This window comes from Chiroxiphia lanceolata, chromosome 10 (assembly GCF_009829145.1).
Source record: "Chiroxiphia lanceolata isolate bChiLan1 chromosome 10, bChiLan1.pri, whole genome shotgun sequence".
NCBI lineage: Eukaryota > Metazoa > Chordata > Aves > Passeriformes > Pipridae > Chiroxiphia > Chiroxiphia lanceolata.
Genome location: NC_045646.1, coordinates 25,554,449 through 25,581,992, shown reverse-complemented (window position 1 = coordinate 25,581,992; position 27,544 = coordinate 25,554,449). Strand labels below are relative to the sequence as shown.

At 44.0% G+C, this 27,544-nt stretch overlaps 1 protein-coding gene across 1 annotated transcript in view; it reads left to right on the top strand.

Moving 5' to 3' along the window:
- Window positions 1-27,544, top strand: part of GPC1 (glypican 1) — a 199,844-nt gene that overhangs the window by 149,493 nt on the left and 22,807 nt on the right. Inside the window, 1 exon segment of the mRNA XM_032698303.1 lies at window positions 22,137-22,528. Within this exon segment, the coding sequence (XP_032554194.1) occupies window positions 22,137-22,528 (392 nt within the window).

The window sequence follows — 27,544 nt, the reverse complement described above, 5'->3', positions numbered from 1 at the left end:
GGCCAGTGTGTCACCATGCAGGTGTGACCTTGCAGAAGGACAGGCACCAGCACACTGACTTGTTGCACCAGCTCGGACAGAAAAAGGGAATTACTGCATCCTGCAGCATTGCAGCGGACACCAACCTCTGAGCAGTGCTGTTTTAACAGTGGATATGGCCCAACATACAGCCTCCTGCCATAAACCCAAGGCAAGTGGTGTGTTTTTTGAGGAAATAAAGCATTCCTGCAGCAAGTGTATCAGCAGGGATCCCCTGGCCTCCTTTATCTTCAGCTATTTTGGACTCAGTGATCTCGGAGATCTTTTCCAACCTTAAAGATTCTATGATCTGCTCTTTTCATCTGTCTTCCAATTATCAGAGGGCAGAACCAGGGAGATATCACTGGGTAAATGTGATCCACTTTCCTCTTAGCAGGAACAAGACGAACCTAGAACAAAGCACTTGTTCAGCATAACACCTCTCCTTACATCACTGAAGAGTGTCACTGAGCTGGTGCCTCTGTTTGTACCAGCCATTCCATTTGCCTACCATCGCTGCTAGCAGAAGGGCACAAAGATTTTATTCAACCACATCACCATAATTGGCAGCAAGGGATTCTGGGGTTTTGGGGGGTTGTTGTTTTTTTTTTTATTTAAAAAAACCCAGATAGTTGATAGGCCTTTAGAGTCAGTCTCACCCATTTGTCAAACACACATAAAAATAACAACCCTGCTGGTTTTTGAGATCTCAAGGGAGCTGCCTGAGCTAAAGCCCAGCACAATGGAAGGTAACACCGATGGAATGCCTGAAAGGGTTTTGCAATGTGAAGACCAAATGATTAACCACCCCAGCTAATCATCACTGGGCTCTGGCAGCCTGTGGCTAAATGCCAAGCTGCTGGGTTTTATATAGGAGGAGCTGTAAACTGTATATGGGCTGATGAGGGAGCTCTGCTGCAATATCATCCCTTGGTGGGGTAGGAAAATGTATGGCCCATTCCTTCATGGTGGTAAGAAGAAGGAAAGCCCAGACATACCAGCTCAATTAGCATTCAGTTTTCTGTATATCCACAGCAGTAAATTAACCAGAGATAAAGACCTGAATAAGTTCGGTTTTTGCATCAGGGTCCTCTCTCACAGCTGTCATGCTGCAGGAAGATTCCCTTTGCTCATGCCTGGAGGGGCAGCCACTGCTGGAATGGCTGGAGTAGCCATGGGACCCTTCATCACCATGATTTAGTGACTGGTTAGAAGAGAGAATGCCACATTCTGCTGCAGTGGCAGTGCTGCAGGTAGCATGTAAAAGACTACAATTAGCTGGCATGGGGGTTGAGCATGTGATTTATAGTCCCATTAATAATAACCATTTATTTGTTATTGCAACACATCAACAGGGCTGCAATCTATCAGGTGGATAGATACCAGACATGAAATTATAGATTATGGGTGTGGAGAAAATTGGAAAAGGAAGAAGGAATGATTTGTAAAATCTCCTGATCTTACATGTATACAAATTTTCCTGGAGGCAGTTTGGTGTCTATTATTTGCTGTAGCAAGCAGCAGTATACCCTTTGAGACACTGGGGACCTCTCACCTTTCGTGCTTGCCGCTGAAAAGCTTTTCCTCATGTTGCTGAGGCTGGAGATACAAAGCCACACCATGCACAGCCCCTCGAGCAGCAGGGGAGTTGATGTTTGATGGTGGAGGCAGGTGGAGGTGCAGCACTGCCTGGGGCTCAGCAAGATCAACCCTGGCGAACAGAGCTGCCGTGATCCCAGGTGCCCCTGCCCAGCCACAGGCAGTTCCCAACCCCAAGGCAGTTCCACCCTGCCAGCTATTTCCAGGTGAGCGATGAGTTTGGTGGCCAGAGTTTGGAGACTGGTCTGGGGCACTGCAAGTAGGGGAGCAGAATGTGAGGGGGGAGTGTGAGGCTCCCAGGGGATCTCTGCTTGTACCCACTGCTGGCACTGCTGCCAAGAGACCATCGCTGATGGCCATGCCCTTCTTTCCTGGGCACAGTCTCACCAGCAGCTGTGACACACTCTTGGCTAACACGGGGGCACAGCCACAGCACAGGCCCTTTGTGTCGGGACTTGTTTGCTCTGCAGTAGCTGCGAGTTGTGTTTCAGGCACAAGCAGAACTGCAAAGCCCCTGAACACAGAGCTTGTCACCTGCCTGGGTCTGGGGCCATGGCAGGGCAGGGTCTGGCCCCTGGTTTTCCCCTTCTCATTACAGCAGCGTGGAGACTGGGTGCAAGGGCCCTGTCAGCAGCAGCACAGAACAGTTCAAGTCAACGCTACTAAAAATTACCATTTGAAAAACCACTTCTGAATTTGTCTGAAATTACATAGAGAATGTTTACAAGAGCCTTTTGTGTTAAACCAATAGCTGAAATACACAGGCTGGCATTTCCAGTATTCCGCCCAAATAACCCACACATACCCCACCATAGCCATGATACTGAAAAAGCACAAAACCCATGATAGGCAAAGGCAAAACAAAAGCAAAATACAAATGAAGACCCCAGTCCTACAAAGTTCAGTTCTCACAACTAGTTTAACTGATAGTGACTCTCCTAGTGACTCCTGTGAGACAACCAACATGCCGCAAATTAAGCACAGGCACAGATGTTGTTCCTGAAAACATCTATTTGTGGAACACATTATTTATAATAGGAAATGGCATCTATTTCAATTTAAGAAAAGCTATATATGCACAAGCAAGGATAATGGGTGTTTTATAGTTTAAACTGGAGTGGGTCTCGAGGTAAGCTCCCCATGTGGCTCTGCAGACCCAGCCTCCCTGCTCCTTGCCTTGAGGATGCTCAGTCTGTCAATCTATTGCCAAGTCTATCACTCTGGTAGTTTTAGTGGGAGCATTTTTTGCATCACCAAGCCCTAGATCCACCTTCTGCAGTTTATGGAAGCTTCTAAATAAAGAAGTAGAAATCCTGTGTGATAATCCTGAAATTCTTTTAGGAGTTAGTGGCACCCAGTTGAGCCCTCTAAGACTGAAACAGCAAAGAGGAGAGACTAAAACTGTGCCAATATACAAAGAGAAGTTTCCTATTTTAAATTCTAAAAGGATTTAAGGTCTTGGAATCCAGTGGTTTTAGCTGGAGCCCTCTGCACACTTTCCTGACCTCAGCTAGAGATCATGTTAACTCCTGAAGTTGCAGAAGTCTGTGAGTCTTAATATTAAATATTGCAACACTTCTGATTGCAAGCTGCCAGGAGCTGCTATGCAGCTTGTGAGCCACAGGAGGGGAAGGCTTTTGTCATAGCCATAAAATCATTATTTTTCCGTCCCTCACAGAAAATTTGGATGTAAATGTAGTATTCATACACGGACACTGCCAGCACCCTCTGTGGCCCTTGGGACAGAGCAAGGGCTGTGAGATTTAACCCCTTGGCTTTGATTTTTACTATTGTGCTGATGAATTAATAGGTTACGAAAAGAAAAGCCTTTAAGAAAAATATGAGTTCCGGTTTGAAAAGCCGTGGTTGTGTGTGCATTGTTTAAATCAATAGCTTTTTCTTACTAATGGAAGCACAATGAAGTAACCATAAAACTCAGTATTGTGACGAATTGATATTTTTCATATCAAAACAAATGGAGATCTCAAAGGCTGATTGGATTAAATTGAAGAAGCCAATATTACAGCATTTTTATTTGCTTTTATGTGTGGAAATTCAGTGTCATCTAATTTTTGCAACTTTTTTGTGCAATTTCATGTTTGTTGAAACCAGCGTTTTCCAATCTTCTTCCCCTGGGAAAAGCCAGTGTTAAAACCCTAAAACTCACATAATTTTTCAGTAAAAGCAATTACTGGTTTTGCTTTGTTTGTGGTGGAGATCAGCAGTACTTGATAGCCTATCTAAATTATCACGGATTCTATTTTTATGTAGTGTGAAATTTTTGAAGAATCAAACTCTCCACCGTGGTAGATGACTCGAGATTGTAATAAATACTCTGGATGTAGAATTGTACTATGTGTTCTTCATCCCTTCCTCTTATCTGCCAAACACTTCCTCAGGAAACAGTCAGCAAATGTGCCCCCCACATTCCCCAGCACTCCCTCTGTTGCCCAGAGAGCACTTGCAGGCAGGAGCAGCAGGAGCTGGGGTTTGATGGGTCCTTGGTAGCAGTTTCTGAGCAATAAAAAGTGGGTTTGTGTTGGAATAAGACCTTTGAAGTGAGACGACCTGTGGTGGTGTGCACTCTTATCTACACAATAAATACATGATTTTTATATTCAGTGACACATGGTTACTTAAAGGCCTCTGAATTGCTGAGGAAAACTAATTTAATTGAAGTCAAACATAAAAATACAAGACAGAACCAAATAGAAAGCAATTCAGTATATTCAGCTGATCTTACTCTGGCAAGAGGTTTATTTTTAACTTGATGATTATGGATTTTTATAGTGTCACATCAACATAAAGGGCTTTTCTTCACAGCGAGAGCGAACAGAGGAAGTCCAAGTAAATGAGATCCAGTGTCCTCCAAGGAGGCAGTGGTAAACATGTTCTCAAAGACGGAAAAGTTCAAATATAAACTAACTATGCTTGCTGTGGCAAGAGAAAAGAATACATTGATTGTGTTTGAGAAGACAGCTGGTTGAAAACCAAAATCAGTATCGTTATTATCGTTATTCTCAAAGTCTGCCACAGTGATATTTCAGAAACTCATTCAAACCTCACATGGCACAGACAGACAAAAATACATCTGATAGAGCTAACTCGGTTTAAAGTTAGACAGCAGAAGCCCTTCAGATATGTCAGGGCCTCAGTAGGAAAAGAAAAAAGGTGAGGGGAAAAAGGAAGGGGAGCGTTTAGGGAAGAAGGTTCCACAAAACCTAATAATAATGACACCAGCTGTGGTTGTTCGTGTGGGATTCTCCCTGCCTGACTGCCACAGGAAGCCCAAGGAGCCACTCCACTGTCTGTGCCTGGGTGTCCCTAGGAGCTTCAGATAAAATCAGTACAGAGGCATGAGTCCTATGATTCAAGCTACACTTGTTTCCAGCTAATTGTCATCCTGTTAATGAGCACCAAATAACTTTGCTTTTAATAACAATACTTTTAGCATCATGGTCCAAGTGTTAGCCTGAGTAAACCTTTAAAACAGCCTATTTTAAGAGGATTAGAAAAAGGAGTGCTGTTAGATCACACCAGGTGATAAAAATGCCAAGGGCTAAAACATTAATTAGACTTACTTAAAGCTTTCAGTAACACAACTGAAGTAAGTTCCAAAGTGCACACTCTGCTTTTGATAGTGTGTGTGTTCTTTCAAGTGGTCTCACCCTGACATCTGGTCATATAGCCCTTGTATCCAGAGGCAGAGGAGCAGGGAGGAAGGGTATGGCTTTCTCTGGTTAAAACTGAACTTGCATTTTTCTCTCCCCCTTAATGTTGAAGCACAGCCTGTTGCGGTGGCTGAACAAAGCTGAAAATTCAGCAGATGTTCCTTTCCCTTCCACAGTCAGCAGGGAAGTCTAACACTAGTTGGGCTTGTACTAGGGTCTAACTGCTTTAGCAGAGAAGAGTCCACACCTGATCACTGAGATGTGTGTTTGTGTCTGATCAAGGACCCATGAGAGACCAACTGCCCCATATTCGGTGCAGAGGAACTTCGCAGCTCGGCATTCCATTCACAGGCAAATGCAGGTGATTTTTGTTCCCAACCACTTTTATTCAGGTGCTTTCCTGTGCAATTTGCTGAATTAGAAATGTGTCAGTAAGAGTGTAAGAGGTCCCGCCCAGCCTCCAAGGGTGGCTGTTAGACATGAGAAAGTAGTGCTATGTAATTTAAAAAAAAAAAAAATCATCATGAATATGTTCAGCTTTAATATTGCTACCGATCAGTTCACTCTAAGGCAGTGCTTTAAGGAAACAGCTTTTGCTTTCTCATTTGTTGAGGATAAATTGATACAGTAGTTCCCAGAGCCATTTATTCAATAGATCTCTTATAAATAAGTTGCAGCTATTTGGCTTCTTGTTCAGACTCATTTTAGCTTCTTGTTCAGACTCATTTTAGCTTCTGGACATGCAGCTCCTCCATTCTGCCAATATTTTATGACCGGCTTTTCTTCTTATTATTTTTTAACATATTGTGCAAATGGTTCCACGAGCACTAGAACTAATGAAGTCTGTTTTTCTAGGGCTTTGTGTTTCATGCACAATTGACTTTCATGTCAAAGAAGGTGTAGGATCCCACTGAAGCTGTTCCTGGACTCAGTACATTTATGCTGGCTGTCCCCTCCATGTGTTCCCTAGGAGTCAGTAAGCCAAAGGCTTGCTGAGCCTTTCCCATGCAGACAGAAGTTCTTCACTCAGAGGGTGGTGAGGCCCTGGCACAGGTTGCCCAGAGAAGCTGTGGATACCCCATCCCCGGCAGTGTTCAAGGCCAGGTTGGATGGGGCACTAAGCAACCTGGTCTAGTGGGTGACATCCCTGCCCCTGGAGGGAGCTGGAACTAGGAGATCTTTAAGGTCCCTTCCAACCCAAACCATTCTATGATTTTATGATCCATGACAGAATGCTGAGGGTCCCTCTCTTCTACCTGGCCTGTGCTTCCTCATTTCACAAGACTGGTAGGAGCTGTGTTCCTTCCCATCTCATTCACTCTCTTTGATACTCTTGGTTTGAATCCACCAGCACATTCAGCCCCGTCCTAGAGGATGGACCAGCATAGATAGGAAATCCTGCTCTTTTTTTCCCCTTTCTTTTTCTCTTATTCAATCCGCTTGCACAGATTTCCCTGTGCACGTGACTCCCTCATTTCAGAGATGTTACAGACACATTACATGCTGTGAGACTATGTGAGACTGCCGACAAAAAAACCTCACCAAGGAGCACCAACACTTCTGTCACAAACTGAACAGCTGCAAAGACCTTAAATGACTTCCCTGTTTTCAGCACTACAAAACATCAGTGGTTTGTATCACTGTAGGACACTGATTAAAGTAATTGAAGCAGGAGCAAGCTTCTAAGTGCCAGGGGTTTCCTTCCCCAAGCATTTGTAACGAAGGGCAGGGAGGTGATCCCAGGAGCGTAACATGTTAATTTAATTAAAGGAAGGGAGACTGAATGCTGAGACCTTCATGTGTCTTATCTAAGCATGATCCACTGAAAAGAGACATCTAACAGAACTACCACGAGGTGCTGAAGGAGAACTTGGGCAGATGGATCCTGCAGAGCAACTCTGTTGGTTATGCAAGTGAATGATAATGGCAAAAGATCAAGGCTATAGTGTCAAATGCTTCGAAGGCTGAAGGTTTGGTTATCTATCATGTGAATTCTACGTGTCTCCTGGCTTTTTTGACTCATTGATAATGGCACACAAATGCCACCCCTTCCTTATAGTCCTTATCCTTTTCTGTGTGCAGGATCCAGAGCTGTAAGCCCTGGAACATATCAGAGGGACACAGGGAGCTCTGAATGAAGCGAGATTGCCCTTCACCTTGCTAATGAAGAGTTGAGCTACTTTTTCTCTCTTGAAAGAGACTATAGAGCGACATAAACAGAAAGTTGCCAAGCATGTAGCTGAAATGAGAATTAAAAGTGTAGGAAATCAGCTCCATAAGCTGTCGGTTATGTGCAGCATATTATGTTCAGTGGCATAAATAGGGATTTCAGAAAAGGTAGTGTGAGCGCGTACCCAGTCCTCCTCCAGGGCCCCTCCAGTTGCCCACTTCCACATCCATGGTGTTTTAGGGCTGGGAGTTACTCTTCAGCTTCCTCAAACACTGGGAAAGATCATTCAGTTTGCTTTCTCCTATTTAAACTGCACAGAGTAGTACTGATGTCCTTTTGAAAAGCTCACACAACCCAAAAACGGTTCCTCTAGACACAGACTGGCTCACATGGAGGATATGCTCTGAGGAATGTACATCACTGCTAATATTTTTTCCTGAGCACACCAGGAATTTTTATGGCTGTTTTACAGTCCACAAGTTAAAAGCAGAGTTCAGCTGAAACAGGTGGGTGGGCCATTGATCTGAACCCAGATGGAGCGTGCTGAGGGAATCAAAGGCAAATTGTTGAATTATCCACCACCACAACAGGCGTGGAAAAGTCAATATGTAGGATGGGCTCTCCTTAGCAGAGAGCCCTAATAAAAGCACTGCTCAGGTTGTAATGTTATCCATTGCCTCTGCCCAGGGCTGATGCTAAGCTGCATTTATTATTATTGTTGTTGCAATAGCAGTATAAGATATCTTTGTAGGTTTCCGTGGATTCGTTTACATGCAAAGGAGACGTTCAGGTCTCACTCACCAGAGTGTTTGTAAAGAAAAAGCTGAATCTGTGTCACCTGCACAAGCTGCCTGTTTCTGAGCTGGGTTATAACATGGTCTGCTTCACCCAGTCTGAGCTCCTATTCAGAAAGCATGTCTGCACATCATCATCTAGTGTTGTATCACGTGGCTTTTCATTAACAGGAGGTACGTAAGTTGCTATCCTAATTAAGTTAATCACTGAGCTTCTGGGTTATGGAAGATCTCTGGAGATACATTTAGGCACCACAAGGTCACAGAAGGGCATTTGCAGCATGAAGAGGGTTCTGGTTAAGGGGAACAGTGCCAGAAAGAGGAGCTTGGCCAGGCCCCAGGTCCTGGTTATAGGAGGCTTTGGGGTGCCTCATCCCCGATGAGCCGAGCAGGACCCAGCAGTGGCTCTGGGCTGGGTTTGGTGGGTCTGTGTTCTGAGTCTGGTGATTGGTATCTTAACTTCCTTTTCCCAGAGAATAAAATTCGCTCTGATTCTTTCCTCAGCCTTGATTGTATCCCAGGTCAGTTAGGGTAATGGCAATTAATGAGGGTCATCCTGGTGTATGGAGGCAGTGCCAAAGTTATTTTTTCTACCTTCTGCCCCATGAATGTTTTGTGATTCCTCTGCTACCCTGGATGTCTTGTTCATTTTGTTTCATGTCCACCAATGGACTTTCTTTTTTCTGATTGGATCATCTTCTGCATTTACTTTACTTTTCAACATCCAGGACATTTTGTAACAGGAGTGGGGTTTTCCATAACTTGGCTAGTTGAAATAGTGTTTTCTTTTGTCTGTTCTAAATCTTCTGCCAGATCTGAGATTATTTTGAATGGCTTCAAGCATTTGTGATAAGAGGAAAAGGTGAATGACAGCTGCTTGTCAACCTCTCTGCGCATCCTCATAAGTGCATATTAAATGTACTAAATGCATTAAATTATCAAGCTGTTTAATGAGGATTTCAGTGTACATTCATGGGAAGACATTTTAAGGAGGTCAAAATTTATTACAGAATTGGCTCCAAGTCCAGTGTACTTGGGATAAAAATCTGACAGGAAGAAAAAGGAAAGTTTTGTGTTGGGTAAGTGATTCAAGCACATGCCTTTAACAAGTATCCATTTCTCCCATCCTTCAAATTTGGACTGGAGCCAGAGATGCTTCAACAGCAGCAGGAGCCCCATCTCATGCAGGAGGAGTGTGCCAGCATCTCAGGGTAACAAAAGCCTTTTTTTAGTTGTTTTAAATGAATTTTTAAAGAGAAGGAGCACATGTAGTTTCCCCTCTGTTTTTCCTAAGCATAGCTGCACTCAGAGAGCAGTTACCATTCCAGTTCTCAGCTCATATTTTCTTTAACACGCATTTTTGATCTCCCTTCCGCAAGCATGATGACAGCCAGGGGCGGATGCAGATGTGCTCAGTCACTGATGTATCCAGCTGAGAGTCTTGAGAGGCACAAGGCACCCAAGCAGGTTGCCTTTTAAGGTTTTATAATGCTGACAAATTCAAAGGTGATTTATGTTTGATTCATATAAATTATAAATACTTTTATTATACGTACATCTTAAAATTGAATCAGTGAGGATAGGAGATGAGAGACGTTTCTCAGCTTCTTGTACACACTTTCCTAAGCCTCCAGATGAAGGTCAGATGAAGTTTAAATGTCCATAAATAGCGTGAAGGTGACTATCTGCCAGTCAGTCTTGGCTGAGGGAAGCACACTCTACTGGCAGGGGTGGAAGATCCCAGCAGATATTAGTTTCTGTTTTGCTTCACTTTGGCCCCTAAATAAGGGCTATATTGTGTTCAGGGTAGTTTAGGTTTGCAGTGCTGGCACAGAGTGAAGATGCCACACAGGCCAGTGCTGATGTCCTCTGTCTGTCCTGTCCCTATGGAATGGTGGTGGAGGGTGCAGGATAGTCCCTAGCCATGTATTTGTAGATTGCTGCTGCATTATGCACCACTGTCAGGTGTAGCCTATGTGGCTATCCATGGGGATTTAGCAAAATTGTTGGACTGGGAAGATTCCCTCAATGTGTCTCATCTAAAAACAATGTTGGTGAACAGCAGAGGGACGGGGGAGTTCAAGCCATAGTTAGGATGGAACAGCAGCTTCCTCCACCAGTCAGCTTCCCAAAGCAAATAGATTTTGTGGCAGATTTTCCATGCTGGTCACAGTCATGATGCGATTTTACTTTAAAGACTTCTACACAAATAATAAATCAAGCCAGTAATATGTAACGTGTGTATAGTCCACAAACAAACATAAGTATGTTTATGCCTGTTAGAAAATATATTCAGACATAATCGAAAAAGGCCCAAGTACTGGACAAGGTCTTTTACTCTTTTCAATCTCTATGAAGTGCAGCAAAATCAGCTAGTGGTAATTCAGTAGTAGGACATCTATAGCTTAGGTGTCCCATAGGTTGTGGTGTCTCAGTGTTTTGACTCATTCTAGTTTTGAACTGATCCTCTTCATAAGGCTTTCAACACCAAGTCAAGGATCAGAACACTTGACCTCCCAGTTTGGTGCCATGTTTGCATCCATCCATTCAGAAGTCTTTCTATGTTTGGTTTCCTGTAGTCTAACGTTTACCTATTCGTGTAGAGTCAGCTCTACCTGGGGGGTCACAGGTGGGCTCCAGCCAAGCAACGCTCCCAAGCTCAGAGAATCCAGTGTTTTTATCCCAGCGTGGCTATAAGCCAGTGTATGCTTAGCAACCTTTGAAAGAAACAACAAACAAAACTTTAAAGAAAAAAATTGGGGGTAAACTAAGTTTGAATCTCTCTTTAGAACTGCTTTATAAGTTACTTTGTCTTTTAAAGCAGCAGGAGTCAAATGATGCTCAGGATTTTTGAAAATCCAGCTTTATCTAAATTTTTATCTTTGGACAAGTTGAAAAGTTAGTAGTGTTTAACAGAACAGATGCTGTCAGGTGAGACAGGAACTAAAATTTGCCACTGGAGTTATTTTTGTAGTATCTACCAGCGAACATGGATTCCTTTTCCTTAATCATTGCTAAAATTTGCTTCTTTTGAAGCAGGCAGCTGGGAAAAGAAGTACTGTGAGGTTATTCCTACGATAATTCCCGTGCATTGAAGTGCTGAGGGAGTGCTGTGTTACCCACCATCTTTCTGACTGTTTCTAAAGGTGTGTTGTAATGTCTTAATATTAGTTTAGAGTAGCTGTATATAACATATCCATATTTCATCTATATTAAAATAGCAATTGATTTTAGTTTGCCTATTATTCCAGTCACAGAAATGCATGTTATTGTCTGTGTGTCCATTTTTTCCACTCCCAGCTGTCCGAGACACATATGTGCTGCATACCTCAGGTTGGATATTAACACTAACTGTCTTCATTCATCTTTCTTTACCTGTTTCTCCTTTTCATACTAGTTCCATGGGCAGGAATGTCATAAGCAAAATATTTTTTACAAAAAGACAAGTTATTTTCTGATGGCGTTAAAGGACAGAAAGCTAGAGATTAAGAGCTTTATACAGATTTAGATACTCCTGCAATAATAACAGGGGAACTTTGCCTGTCTGGAATATTATCCCCACAGCTGTTAATTTTTATCCTCCTTGTTCCTTTGGGAAAACCCATGTGTCAGATACTCAAGATGCTTAGATATCCAAGGACCATGTGTCTTAGATACTCTATACTGCAAAAATGCAGTGGCAAGCATAGATCCGAATGATCCAATTAACCCAACGAAAAATAGTTTGTCTAGAGGCTGTTTTGAGCAGAGGGGAGGACTAAGGAAGAAGATAAAAAGCCATCAACAGTTCTGTCCCACTGACACAGCTTTTGCAAACTCAAGGAAGGAGTTTTATTCTTTAAAACTATGCAGTGTGGATACTCGAGTATGTAAGTCCCTCTTTGAACACAGAGGGTACCAAAAATAGACACAAACCATGGGGTTGTTTGCTTTTTTTTTTTGCAGACAATGAAATGCATTTACTTCTAAAGAGATAATCATTCACTGATGTTTTTCTCAATCAAAATAATGCTGCAAAGAGCCTGACTTTGTGACAGACTGGTTCATGGTATATTTTGTAAGTAAGGAAGAAGTTGGAATATGTTTATTGAAAGCTATAAAGGCGTCATTATTTTCAGCTCTCGGCAGTGTGTGTTGGAGACAAAGGGAAGGACCTTGATGTTGAACTCGGGCAGGTTAATGCACAAACTGGCAGCTGCCTGGTGCTTGCTGAGAGGGGTGGAGAGTCAAACTCAACCTCAATGAGTCTGATCAGGATGGTATTGCTGGAAATGTGACAACCTCCACAGGCATGGCCTGAGTGGATCCATTGCTTGTCTCATTCATGCCATGTCTCTGCAGTTTGTCACCAGCCCAGTAGATGGACATGCAGCCAAGGCTTTAGGGGGTTACCTTGGCCCTCTCCCGTTCATCTGCAGATAGGAGAGCACATTTCTGCGTAAACAGCTGTTCACTTCAGCTGGAGGAAAGGAACACTTTTCTTTCTGGAGTGAAAAATACCTCTGCTGCACAGGTGTGTACTGCGCATTTATCCAGGGTGTACATTGCACCTTTTAAAACTGCCAACAACCCTCAATATTGTAAGATACTTCTGAATTTATTTTACTCTTTGAGAAGTGGAGCCCTTCAGGTCTTACTGAATAAACCTGGAAAGGAACAAACAGTATTGGCAGTTAATATTACCACCTTTCGTGTTCCTGTCAGTGATAGCTGTGGTGCTTATTGGTTTGCTTTTAAATGCAGCCTTTCTTAAAGGGAAAAAATTCATCTCACAAAATCTCATTTATCCAAAAGTTCAGCCTACTCTAGCTCAGTTATCCCAACTCCTACTACAGTGAGAGATGAGTGGCTCTAAAGAGCTCAACTCATGCTAAAGAGAGAGGTGCCTTCTCCTCCTCAAGTGAGGACTGAGCTGCCAGATCAGATTTGACTCTCACTCGATGAATCCCGCCCACACATCTTCCCAGTCTTTATCTCACAGAGAGGTTGTGCTGAAATCTGTTTGATAAGAGCCTGCTGGGGCAATATTTGCAGTTCATCATTTGCTGCAAGTCTGTGGTTGTAGCACAGATATATTTAGAAGGTGATTGAAATCCCTTGCCAGCTCAGATCCAGGGAAAACACACAGGGAAAATAATCTAAAGATTCGCATCTCTTGTGTTTGTTTATCCCACCCTGGATGCAAACAGAGCAAATCCACTACACAGCTCTTTGTTCTCTGCCAGGCAGGCTGGAGGTGTACAGGGAACAGAGGTTGGAATTTGATGGATGCTGAAGTAACATGTGAAATATCTGGCCTTGGTGCAGCCTGTCTTTCAGTCTCACACACGGACACAGAGCCACAATCACATACAGGCTTTGGGTATTTCCAGGCATGCGTGTGCCTGTGCACCACTGGAGCCCATTTGACCTTGTCATTGCCACACAAACCTTGGCACACCTTAGTAGCCAACTCCTGCTCAGTCGTTCCACCTTCGGAGCCCAGCTGCACACACAGCTTGGGTGTGCTCCCGCATGTGCAGCCGGAGCGGCTGCCGGGCCTCTCTCACCCTGAGCACCTGCCCCTGCCATTGCACTGCAGTTCCTAACATGGAAATTCCAAGCCTAAACAATAGAGGAGCTACCAAGCAACTGGCTTGGATGTCAGCTGTGGTATATGTTGTGTTGGGGCATTTAATATGCCGGGATCTGTGAGGGTGTTGTGTGATGCCTGGATTCCCTTTGTGAGCAGGTGTGGGCCACTTGCTCCAGCTCCCTCCTCGCTCTCTTGCTGCCAGGCAGCAGGAAATATCACAGTGGGTTCATCCTAGGGGGAATGCTGACTCCTATTAATGCTGCAGGCTGTGCACAGGCTTCGCTTCTATGTCCTGCCACTCATACAGACTATTTTATCTCCTTTGTTCCCCAGCCCCAAGTGACTCTTGTCTTTGCAGACTTCTATGAACTTGAGTTCAGGGGTGACAGATCTGTTTCTGAGGGACATCAAGAAGGTAATACTGAGTGCATTAGGATCATCAAAGCCTAAAGTGGTTTCTTCACTAGCCATGTTTTGGAGAGAGCTGGGGCTGGGGAGCGTCTTGGTGCTGTGCTCGTGACACTCAGGCTTGCTGCTGTCACCTTGGGTGACACCCTGTTGGACCCCAGTGGGCACGATGCTCATCAGGAGGACAAGCAGAATATCCAGCTCCCCACTGTTCTTTGAGTGAGGGTCACCTCTTCCCTCTAAGAAGTTTCCTGCCAGGGAACATCCTCCTCCACTCCCTTATTTTGATAGCTGGATCCAGTCCTGCTTGACTTAGATAAAAGCAAACTATCTTAGAAAACTGTAGAAACAGAAGAGGGGAAATGTGCAGAAGAAAAAATAGGTGCAAATAATTACATCTCTCTGCCACTCAAAACAGTGTCAAATGAAAATATTGTCCAAATCCTGGTAGAAGAAGTACAGTTTATTTTGAATGACTGGAGGTGCTTCCTCCTGTGGCCTCTCACTAGCAGAGTTGTGCTCCAAAACCTTTCTTTTTCCCTAACACAAGAGGCAAGCTGTCTGCTGTCTGCAGTTAAAGGTAGGCCAACTTCTGCTCCTACCCAAAGACAGCTATTGTAGAGATTCAGTAAAACCCTCTATAGCTGCCTGCTTTCACTGTTGTTCCTGGTATGTCAGTTCTATCAACTAATCCATCTCAGGAAGCTTCAAAGATATTTGCATCTATGCCTTGATTAAGATGAAGGAGATGAAAAATAATAAAGAAATTATTAGGTGAATTAGCTAAGGAGGCAGCAGCAGTACATTGTGTAGAAAGAAGAGCTCCTAGGCTGGAGGGAGGTCCCGGTTGTGGTTCTCAACACAGGCCTAGATCCCATCCTGGTTAACAGCCCCATTAAAAACTGGCACCAGTGATGGGAAGTGCATTCATGAGATTAATTGGTAACACAGTGCTGGGAAAAGTTGTCGCTATTGAAGAGGATAGTGGATAACCATGATAACCAAAACAATAGAAATAGGGTGTAATTCAGTATTCCAGGGTGAGGCCTACAGCTGGGGATTAATTGGTTGGAAATAGCAAAGGGGAGAATTGGGGATGTAGCAGTTGGTGGCAGAAAGCCTGTGAAATGCTAATGTGATGCATTCCCAAAAAAGACAAGTGTAGTTCTTGCAGTATTCACAGTGTTATTGCCAGTGAAGAAAAGGAGATGTTGTTTGTAGTTCTGACTACCCACAGTTAAAGAAAGTTAATGCCAAGCAGAAGAGGTGAAGAGAAGAGCCAGTGGAGCAATCCAGAGGACTGGAGAGTCTGTCAGATGTAAAGAAGGGAAAGTATCTTTGTTTGTGTAGCAAGGCAGCATGGATGCTGAGAAAGTGTGGGACTTGGTGTATTAATGTCTTGGAGAGTGAACACCAGGAAATAAAAACAACAGTTGAAACTATAGACCATATTGGCAAAGACCAAGTGAATAAAGAATGAACTTAGACCAGAAATTGAGAAAAGGAGTCCACCCATCAGAGGAGGTGCTCTGGACCAGCCTTCTAACAGGAATGAGGGCAAAATCTCAAACTGCTGTTATGCTGGTCACTGAGCAGGTTTAGAAGAGTACAAAATCAATGGTTGCACAGCAGAACTGTTACTTGTTTCACTGGCCCACAACATCTCTTCAGTCCTGTGTTCCCATGCAGTTCTCAGCACACAGTCCCAGAACACAGTGTGCAGAGAAGATATCAGTCAAGTGGCTCTTTGGAGAAAATCCTAAATATTTTGAAGTCGTACTACCTAAAGGCATCATAATTCTAACATCCTGGCACACTCATCACATCGTTCATCCTTTGGCTTCTAGATAAAAGCCAATTTTATCTCCATTTGTTTGGGCTTTTTCCTTGCAATCTTAATCTTAGTTTGTCCTGATGCCTTTAGATCACAGCCACTGAAGAAGGGGGTGTTGGAAGAGATGTTGTAGATGGGAGTGATCCAGAATACAGCAGGGAGGGACTGTGTTCTCCAGGGTGTTCCAGGACTGGGGAAGCAGCTACACTAGAGCAGCAGTTTCACAGGAGTGTGAAGCTGTGAGGAGAGAGGTGATCCTTTAGAAAAATGCCATCAGGATTGCAGCATGCAGGGCCATCTGCACATGGAGCTTAAGTCAGTCTCTCTGTGGGTATTTCCTGAGGCAGCACCCAGCTAAGGTATGAACCAGATTATGTCACTGCTGTTGGATTGGTATCAGCTCTTCAGCACAGCCATGGGTAGTACTTAAATTAGTAATGAGTAATAACAGTTTTATAAATAAAATATCATCATACTTGCCGAAGTGAATAAAATAGACATGAATGTATTAGATTTGGATTTTAATGGCTTAAATCTGTTGCTGAATTATTCCTTCTAATAGTAGATTGACTGCAAGAACACCATTAGAACCAACTGGAGAAGCAAATTGGTATTGAGAAGTCCAGCAGTGTATTAAATGGGAACTCAGCACAGGAAAATACTGAGCCTCAGACCAACAGGTCTGGCAGTGAGAGGGAGCTCTGCTCTAGCAGACATCCCCATCCTATTTCTTTCTCTGCTTTTACTGAGGTTCAGGACACCATAGAACCAGCTAATTTTCCTCTCCTGTTCTTTAGTCCAGCCTTCTTGAAACATGATAACGGTGTTAGTGGTGAACATATTTCCCTCAGCCTTCCTATTATGACTGAATTCCAGATGTAGGTAGATGTGGTTGCCCAAAGTCTTCATCAAATCCAGTCATCCAATGCTAAACCTGCCTTTAGGACCATATTCATTCTTAACATCTGATTTTGGAATTAATGGCATCATCTGAGCCATGTGTTTTCCTCCCTCATCTCTTTCCAGTTGTGTGTCAGACTTTTTGTGCTGCAGTTTTCTGCCTAAGGCTTTAATAATATTCAGATCAAAAGTAATTCAGTCACCTTTCTCCATCTCTTCTGTTTCTTCTAGCATGCCTCTCAGATTTGATGTGTTTTGAAGCCTGCTCTGCTGCATGCCTAAGGAGCATTAGGGTGTTCTTCCTTCAGTGACCTCTTCATTCCCTCCTACATCCATTCCCGTTCCATCATTATATTAGTTGAAGAAACCCCAGTGTGTTCCAGATGTTGAGTAAACAAATGGTATCAAAGAGCTTGGATAAAGTACTTGGGGGTGGAGGGAGTGATAAAGGAGAAACTCAAAACTTTCCATCTTCAGAGAGAAACTGCTGGTCCCTGCTGTGCTGTTCACAGCTTCCCAATTTGAATCCAGAGTTGTGAAAACGTGGAAACTGTGAAAATATGAGCTGCGAACACTGGGAAGCTGTGAAGCAGGGGAATGGGCAGGGACTTACAATCTCTCTTGAATGCAAAGGTTATAGATTCTGGTTGAAAACTTAATTCTCTGAAAATTTTTTGTCACTACAACAGCAAGAGAAACAGCGGCCAAGGTGGCAGAATTGTCTTGGTTGTAAAAACCTTTCATGTCTTTGCTTGTAACTTTCTGTCATTTTTTGTATTTGGGGCAGACTTTTTCAGACCTAGCCTCTGCCAAATTGCCTTTGAGCAAAGCTGGTTTTCTTGTTTCTGAGCCTGGAAGTGAGAGGCAATAATAATAATAATAATAATAATAATAATAATAATAATAATAATAAAACACAACAGACTGCCATTTCATTTTATTTTTCTTTTGAATACTTTGCAGCAAGGGTCTGAAAGGTGGTGTTTCTTGTAGAGGTGGCCTTGACTGAGGAGCTGTGCCTTGCATTTGCCCAGGGAAAATTGAGTTTGATTTGTCTGAAGTACCGGTGTTAGAAAGTCACCTCCTGGGTGTTGTGAATCCCTTAGCCAGCAATGGTGAGGAAGGACTCACCTGTTCAATGGCTCCTGGAGAAAACTTTTTGAAAATGGGGAAGCCCAGTCATGGATTTAGCAGGTGACTCACAGGAAGGTATCTCTGGCTAGAACTGTCAAATTCCTGAGGCTGGCAGAGGCCAAGAACATGTCCAGTTTTTCAACAGAGGTGCACAAAATCTGTAACTTTCTTGTGACTCGGAGTGGAAACAAATGCATCCTTTCAGAGGGAAGCTGGCCTCTGCAGAGCCTCCTCAGCTGTCTGTGTACCTACTCCCAGGGACGGGAGTGCAGGAGGGCTCCTGGAGCCAGAAGTGCTTTACAGCTGCAGCACTGGCTCCTTGTGAGCCCTTTCCCTCCATCCCTGCCATTCCTGAGGCTGATGAAACCACATGCTACAGTGCATGAATGCAGTCACAGGTTGAGCCTGCAGATGCTGGCATGGAGAACATGGTGTCAGCAGAGCTCAGGAGCCTTGTGGATGTGTCCAGGGTGTGACCTGGGTGAAACTGCCTCCGTGTGCTTGTGCCCTCTCTCTAATCAAGAGAGCTCTGGGAGCCAGGGCAGACCTGGCAGTGGTGGACCAAAATACATCCAAATGGATCTGCCAAGTGGTCATTGTAACTTCTGATAGAAACAGTGGGACAGCTGTATTATTAGAGACTTCTGACCAGGTTACCTGACCACCCACCATGGCTACAGATGATGGGGTGCTTCCCTCAAATAAATAATTCCTTCTACCTGAAATCAAGGTAGAAGGGCAGATGTGTGAACTGTGCTTCAGCAAGTTGTTTATCCCAAGGCCCTGCATATCCTTTATCTATGACACGTCTGAACACGTTAAAAGTTTGGATATCAGCAGGCAGGGAGTGTTAAGGAGAAGATGCAGTGTTAGTTGGAGATCTTGGCTGATATTGTGCCGAGGACCAGGGCAGTTGGCACAAGCTTCTGTGCATCCTTCTTGACAAACCTTACTTCTTAGTGCCTTCTATTGCTGCAAAATGGGCATTTAAATTCCCTGCCAGCTCAGCCATTCATCACAAACACATTTAGACTTAATTGCTAATTAATTTTCCCTAGCTAGTGTAGATTTCTTTTCCTCAGTGTGTGAGATCTAGAAGAACTTTCTGAGAATCAGCCACAAACGAGTTGTCTGTAATTGGTCTTCTCCGACTTGGGGGAGAAGTAACAGTTCATCAGCCCTTAATTAGCTTGGACTTCTTTGAAAGCAGTCTCCAGTTTTCTGACAGGAAAATATACATCTTGTTTCTCCTGTAGCTATACAAAGAAAGTAATTTTACCTTGAATTGACAAATTGGACTGTGTTGGTGTTTTCTTCCTTGTGATGGTGAGTGCAAAGCTGCATGTTGTACCTGGATTGCAGAGCAATTTGTTCAGTTAGTGTCTCTTGTCACAGAGAAGAGACCGCTCATTATACAAGAAAGAGAGTTTGAGCTCAGTTTAATTAAATCCTGAATGGGAATCCAGCAGTGTTTGGAGTGATACAGAGCAGCTTTTATACACCTCATCAACATCAGAGAAACTTTGTATTTTTTGTTTGTTGGAGGTGAGTGCCGTTTTTGTTCATCATACAGGTAGGAAGGCTGTGGCAACAGAAATGAAGCCACTTCAGATTAGTCAGTTTGGGAAAAGTATCCTGCCGGGACAAACCATCAGCCTAGCAGTCATCTGCTTGGCTTGTGAGCCCCTAGGGAGATGCTGCAGGGGAGGGTACCCATGCAAAAAGATAAGGTGGCACTGCAGCAGGATGAGCCCTGAGTCAGCTCACAGCAGTGCCAGAGCAAATCATCCTCTTGTAGCTCTCACCTGTTGGTGGAGTAGCCAGAACCTCCCAGGAGTGGGTGCACACAGCTGCTGTGCTGGACACAGAGCATGGCTCTCAGGGTTAGGGTTAGGGTGAGCATGAGCACAAGCACTTTGCAGCAGCAGAAAGGTCTGTGCAGAGGCCAGTGGGTCAGGGTTACCAGGATAAGTCCTGTGTGTGTGCCAGGAATGCTTGCCAAGATTGTCCTGCCTTGAGAGAGACGTCCTCTCTGGCAGTTGGGGTGGGGAAGTGGGAGTTGGGACCCAGGGAGAGGGCAGGGCTCAAGTCACCCTTTTGAGGGTGACTTTTGAGATGGCAGAGGAGAGGCTTTGATAAGCTGTGTGTGTTAGGATGGCACATGCTGCAGCATCTCTTCTTATTAAACTGAAGTCTTCAGCAAAGTACTTGTTGATGAGATCAGCTTTTGACTTTTTTCTGTGAAGAACCCCCCATTACAAGGTCATTTTATAGGTGGCTTAGGTGCCCTGACAGCCTGGTGTCTGCAGGGAGAAATCCAATTTCAATAGGGAAGGTGTAGAAATACATTCAGAGCAGTCATTTGAGAGGCGGAAGGATCCCAGTACAAATGTTTGGAGATATAAACTGCCAACCTGGTCAGGTTGAATAAGAATAAATTTCTTCCAAAAGTACACCTGAAAACCAGTTTTTATTCAACATTTTAGACAACATATTTTTATTTTCTGCAGAAGTAATTGAACCAGACTTTTGCTAAGACCTGATTTACTCGCAGTCTTTTAAAAGCACTTAAATCAAATTTTAAAGTATTAAGGAGCACACAATTGTGGCTGGAGGAGACCAGGCTATTAACACTTAGTTAAAATAGTCTTTGTTAAAATAGTACAAGAAGTTTTGGTATTAGCAGGCTGTGACGAAGATGCAAAAGGTCTTTTCACTGGTTGATCCACGTATTGAGTTTTAGCTTCAAATCTGAGAAGCCAATGAGAGATTATTACTGTAGGAAAGCTTGTATGGTGCTTCCAGTCCATGAATATAAACAAGACGATAGAACTGTAGTTCTACAATTTTAGAGATCTTTAATTGTAGTCAGCGCCATTCCCTAAAAAAGCACTTTGTTTAATAAAGCTTTGTACATGCAATATGAATTTTTTGGAAGCTTTTTTCCTTTCCTTATATGCCTAGCACAGTGGAGTTAATTTATACACGCTGTTTGATTTTAATTGAGTAACAGTTTCTCTTCAACTGGAGCTTATCATGCATCATCAAAAAAAATAATAGTAGTTTAGATTTAGAGAATAGTATAATCCGGTTTGCTTCAAAAAGGCCTTAAAAATACAAATGTAATTGAAATGAAAATTATTATTTAAATTATTTTGCTTCTCACTGACTTAAAAGATGATTGAAGTTGCTCATGTGAATCAATAAATTGAATCAGGGCAGTCCTGCTATGAGTTCCCCACTGCGCATTCTCAGCCTGAAGGTAGCTGGCAGTTGAAATACTTAAAGATGTTGTTAAGGGAGGAGTCGAATCTGTCATCTTTACCCTACTGTACATACAAGAGAGTTACATTTCTGTCACATCTATGGCTGTTGAACTTAGGCTGTAAAACCATTTAGTTATTTTTACCGAAACAAAAGCAGGATGCACATCCAAGAAAGCAAATGGGATGAGAACCTCAGACATGATAATGTTGGCCTCAGTTCACAAACCCTTGGGTACAGCCCTGTCTTGAAATCCAGAGAAAGGCGTGTCTGTTCCTGATGCAGCTCCTGGAACTGGCACGTGCTTTGCAGGCTGTGCCTCAGAGCCAGGCTGGCTGCCACGACCAGGGCTGACAGGGTGGCTCTGGGAAGGGTTGGGACCCTTGGTAGTGGCAGCCCTGCTTCATCTCACCAGGGCTGTGGAAATGACATATGGCAAGTTGTGGTATGCATTAAGCAGTGCCAGTTGTGAAGAAAACCTATGAGTAGTACTGTGACACCTTCTGCACCCAGAGAGACTCAGGTTTGGTTCTAGGTGAGGCTGACAGACCCTGAGGCCCAGACCATGGTTCTCTGGCACTGTGGGGTTCCTCCCTCAATCTTCTCAGCTAAGTCTCAAGTCTGAGAGTGGGGTAAGGTTGGTTGGAGGAAAAGCTTCACGAGGGCCTTTCTCTTTTCTCAGGGTATTCAGTTATGCTGCCAAATGACACAGCCTGTTGGATTCCAGCTTCTCTGGAATACGTCACCTCTCCTTTTTCTTGTTTTTCAGGTTATTTCCAGGATTTGTTGAACAAGTCAGAAAAGGCCCTTTATGATGCTTTTCCAAGCATGTATGGAGAATTGTACACTCAAAATATGAAGGTCTTCAAGGACTTGTACAGCGAGCTGCGCCGCTATTACCGCAGCTCCAACATCAACTTGGAAGAGGCCCTCAATGAGTTCTGGACACGCTTGCTGGAGCGGCTCTTCAAGCTGATGAATCCCCAGTACCACATCACAGATGAGTACCTGGACTGCATGGTGAAACACGCAGAGCAGCACAAACCCTTTGGGGAAGTTCCCAGGGACCTGAAGGTGAAGGCAACCCGAGCCTTCATCGCAGCACGTTCCTACGCACAGGGCTTTCTGGTGGGCAGCGACGTGGTCAAAAAGGTGTCTCAGGTATGTTGGGGTTCTCCCTTCTCCTCCGCACTCAGATTGGCAGGAGCTAATCAACAACTGCTGTTGGGGAGGGGGGGTTATTTCCCCTTATGTTTTCATTAAAAAGCAGGCAGGTACTTTTCAGTTTTATCAAACAAACTGCTTGAGGGTCACCCCTTCAGTGGAAGGGAGCAGCAGGCCTGGACTTCTACAAGCACTGAAAGCAGCACTGAGGCAGCAAGGTGTAACTCACCACAAACCAGTCTTTACCTGATTTTAACCTGCGTAGCAGAGTGCCAAGGAGATGTCAGTCACCCAGGCTGTAAAGCCATTCCATTGCTTGCCTAGATTCCTTGTGCTTCCCTGACAGGGAAGTGCTGTGCCTCTAAATCACTCTGCCTTCTTTTCCTCCTTGATGGTGATAGGCTGCACCATTGGTGGATTGCCACGAGTGTGCTGGGAATACAGACAGAGGGATGTGTTTCAGCAGTCAGTGGTGGGACTGCTATGTCTGCTTATGTAGCTGTGCCTATTTGTACACGTTCTGTGTACAGAGAAGAGGGAGTTTGTAAAGTGCATAGGGATCTTCAGGGATGAAAGGTGCTATATAAATGTAAATTAACATGACTGAATCCAGGGTTCCAGAAGGAAGGAAGTTGTCTGTATTCTTTGCTACAGAAGCAGCCTTTTGGAGCCAGAAGTGATTGTCCTGAAACAAGATATTCAGGCTTTTCAAACAGGTATCAAGGAGAAAATCCTTACTGCAAAAATGGCTTGCATAGTGCACGTGGAGATGGGAATCAGCAGGTGTGACAATCAGGGTGTGATTAAACTGTGAATGTAAAAATACAGGATCACAATTCATTTTCTCAGAAGGTAATGCGTGGTAACGCGTAGCAGAGGACGGTACCACAATGCAGCAAATCCAGACTTTGATCTCTGGAAGAAACATTAATGTGGTTAACAGTGACAAATGCTTTAATTTATCAATGTGGGACTATAAAACTGTTCAGCTACCCAAAAGCCTTTGTACATCTCATTAACATCACACTCTGCTGACACTTAAGGCAGATAAAAGAGGAGAATGATGTAATTTCAGGGGATAAAAGTAAAATACTTTTCATAAATCCTCTGAATGGCAGAGATTTCGAGCTCTATGGGCATGACCCTGCCTGTAGCTGAGATTGGTGGGTAAAGGCTGGCAGGGCAACTGCAGGCTTCTGACCCACTGGATTTTGATTCCGCTCCCCCCTTTCGGAATTCTCCTTCTCTTGGGGATCACTCATCAAACAGGATGTGGGGAACATGACGAGTCACAGATCCTCCTTTTCCCTCAGCCTTTCCCCAGCCCATTCCTTCAGGATGGAGGTCTTTCAGGAGGGTCCCAACCATTCCTGTCTCACAGAAGCCCTCCGTGGGATTGCAGTTAGCCTGGTGTCTTGCTGTTGTAGCACAGTCTGCATGAACTGAGTAGGGAAACCTCAGCACAGCCTCCCTGGGAGCCGATTTTGTAATGAGGAACAAAACTGGCCCATTTCCCCTGTCTTCAGGCCCTGTACTTTAGGCAAGAAGGGGAGAGAGTGCTGAGGAGAGAAATCTATTTTACGGATGCCCTGGTAGCCCTCAGCTGTGTCTCAAACAAAAGGCCTGGTTTACCCAATTTCCTTTATTAGTTGTGGATTTACACTTGTGTCAAATGGATATGAAGTGCTGGACTCAACCCACAACTGATGCCCTGGTTTTAGTAATTTTTCGTGTTGCTTTATACTTACAATGTTAGAAGAAAGTGTATAAGACTTTTATTAAGGTCAAAAACTGGGGTTTGACTTTCCTGTCAACTGGTAGCAGTAGTCTTTAAACTGGCTCTTTGAGCTGAAATTTCATGTGGAGCACTGGTGAGTGTTTCGGTCAGGAAGTCTGAGAAAGCCAGGACACTTAGAAAAAAATTACCTAGCTTTGGACTTCAGAAAAAATCATATTGCTTTAGTTTTATTTATTTGCAAATCCCAGAAAAACTGTGGATTTCTAATAAAACCCTCCTGGTTTCAGCTTCTCGGATACTTCCAGTTCAATGTGTCAGTATATCCCGTATATCCTGTTGCTGTTTCAAGTCCTTGTGCAGAGTCAGCGTTACTGGGCACTCTAGAGGAGGACTGATGCTGTTTGCCAGATTTCATGGCTGTCTTACAGTGGGGAAGAGCCTGCCCTGACTGAGCTACTGGCATGGATTTCAGGAGATTTCTTTAATCCCTGCTGTGCCTCCACTGTGCCCAAGGGGTGTTTCATTCCCAGCCTTCAGCTACTCTGATCTCAGAGGAAGCCATTGCTTCAGGCACCGTTGGCCAGTGGCTAGTAGTCATACAGGGATAGGAACAGGAGCCATGTGGTGGGAGCAGGCCCTCTGTGTCCTGCTGGGCATAAATAGTTTGAGGGCAGACGGGGAGAAAATGGCAAAACCGTTTTTCATCTTTACTACCATCCAAGCTTTCAAAGCAAAGTCACCCTGACAGACTGCGGGCTCTGACACCGAGTTCTAAAACTTTTGATGCCGTGGCTGCTGCCACAGACCTGCCCCAGCACTGACAGCAGTGGGAGCGCTGCCATCTGGGATGGGACCCGGGACACACACGTGCTTGGTGGGGCTCTCACAGCTCAGGTGGCCTAGCAGGGCTGGGGATGGGTGTGCAGGCTGGCACCTGCCCTGGCACACAGTGAGGGGTTGCTATGGCCACACCTGGGTGGGGGTGTTGGGGCAGCAGCTCTGTGTTCATGTGCAGGTTCTGTGTTTCTGTAGCTGTGCTTTCAGCACAAAGTGCAGGTTTTCATTTAAGCTGCACAATGCCAAGTGCATTTTTCATCATCTGCACGAAGTAGAAGCTACCAAACAGCAGCAGCCACAAAGTCCCTAGTGACAGGCACTCAGAGAAGTGGCTTCCCCAGGGATGCCACCTTGTGCTGCTTGCCAGGGCAAGAGAAAACAAATATCCCAGTTCTGTTTAGGATCCTGTTCGTTGGCTGTGAGGTTGGCAGGCACCCAAACCCAGCATTTGCTCCAACTCCAAGCATCATGTGAACAGGAGAAGGCCTTGTGCTGGGAGACTTGCTGCCTGCCAGCTGCTGCTCAGAGATCCACACTGGTGCAAACAGGTGCCCTGTTCACCAGCGAGAACGTGCCCCTGGGAAATACGTGGTGGGGGTGAACTGAAATACTGGGGAGGGGAGGAAAACTGAGATGGTAGAAATGGCAGGGACTGAGGATGACCCCTTAAAAAACAAAACCAGAAAATCCTCAGGCAGGTGTAACATGATAAACAGGAATGTCCTGGCTGGTTTTGTTTCATATCACATTGCAATACTGCTGAGGCATCTAAGCCTTAGGCCAGGAGTGATGCACAAGGTGCTGTGGGGACAGGTAGCAGAGGTGACCCTGTCTGCACCAGGATGCCCAAAAAGGGCAGTCAGACTGTGCAGGGTCCTTGCAGCCATGCCCATGCTGCACCAGTGGACAGGGAGGAGAGCTGCCCTGGGCATGGCAAAGAATGTCCAGAGTCCCAAAACTTCCCTCGCAGTCCTGACAACCTGTGAATGTTGCAGGAAAGTGCAGAAAGAGTAAAGAAGTATGTTCTAATTCCAAAGGCAGGGAGAGGAAGTAATTTGAAATTAATTTTGCTCGTCAGTCAGAAAATTATTTATTATGACAGTCTTTCCTTTGCTGGGTCTTCATTGGTTCTTGTTTCTAAATTTTAAGTTTCCCCAAGGTAGTGGAGATTGATGTGAAGCAACACTAGCTATGCAAGCAAGAAATACTTACTCAAATAATCAATTTTAATAGTTGTTTGCATTTCCTTTTCTCAGGAGATGTTCTTAAGTCTGATTCTTATTTGAGTTTGAAACAAAATATAATGATTTTCTTTGTAAGCTTTTTCACTAAATCCTGTATTTTCTTTTACCAGTTAAAGTTGTCTATCAGTAAATTTATATTTAAGAAGTCCTGTATCTCACAATACGTTTCAGCCTTATTTTTTAAACTTTTATGTTAGAATAAGGTAAGTGGCAGCTTTCCTATTTACCATATGAGTAATTTTTAAACACATGGTGGGTCAAGCTGCATTTGGATAGGAGCTGAATTCCAATTAAAAAGGCCCCAAAATAGAATTTTTTAAACTGTTTTTAATGGCTAAGTGAATGTGCTGAACACATATGGAAAATAATGTTTATCTAAACATGCTTTACATTTCCAACAAGTCAATAACATAACAAAGACAGTATGGTCGTTCCTGGTCCTGATGTCCTTCAAGATTGCAGCCATTTTTCATACCCAGTTTTTTTCACAGCTTGAAACGACATAGTTGACTTCTGTCTTTCAGCTTCCAGTTCCTTTTCAGTGAAGTAGTAAGATTGATCTTACTGAATAAAATGAAGAATGTAATCTTTTTCCCACACTTAGGAAACCACTGTGCTAAAACATCTCAGGTAAAGTGAACAGTCCTGTCCCATGTGCTCAGTGGCACATCTCCATCCTTTCAGTGACTGATCTTTTTTCAGAGCATCAGCAGCAAGTACATAAAACCATAAATAACATTTTATTTCATTTAAAGGATTTCACTTTTGTAGTAAAAATAAGCATTCGTCTAAATTGACCTTCTCTTGATGCTTAAAAGACAGTATTAGTGTTTGTAAATAGATGTTATGAGAGTGTTGTTCCACGGCACTGTTGAGTGGCAGGAATACCCTCATATCCCCATGTTTACTGGGTGTTATCCCACCTCTTGGTTTGGAGCTGTCCAGTTTTTGCACAGCGGAGGTGTGTGTTCTTGTGTCCTGCAGAATCTCTATGTGGGGCACAGGCAGTGGGGAACAGCAGGTCCCAAAGGTGCTGGTGTCACCAACAGGGATTGAGGTGGGAAGGAGCTCACCACACCCAGATATAAACAGAACTGCTGGAGCAGGCTGGGATTTTTCCTTGGTTTTGCTTTCTGTCGTAGCAAATCACTGGTGAGGTTTTCCAAAAATGAGCTGGTCAGTGCCTGTGTAAAA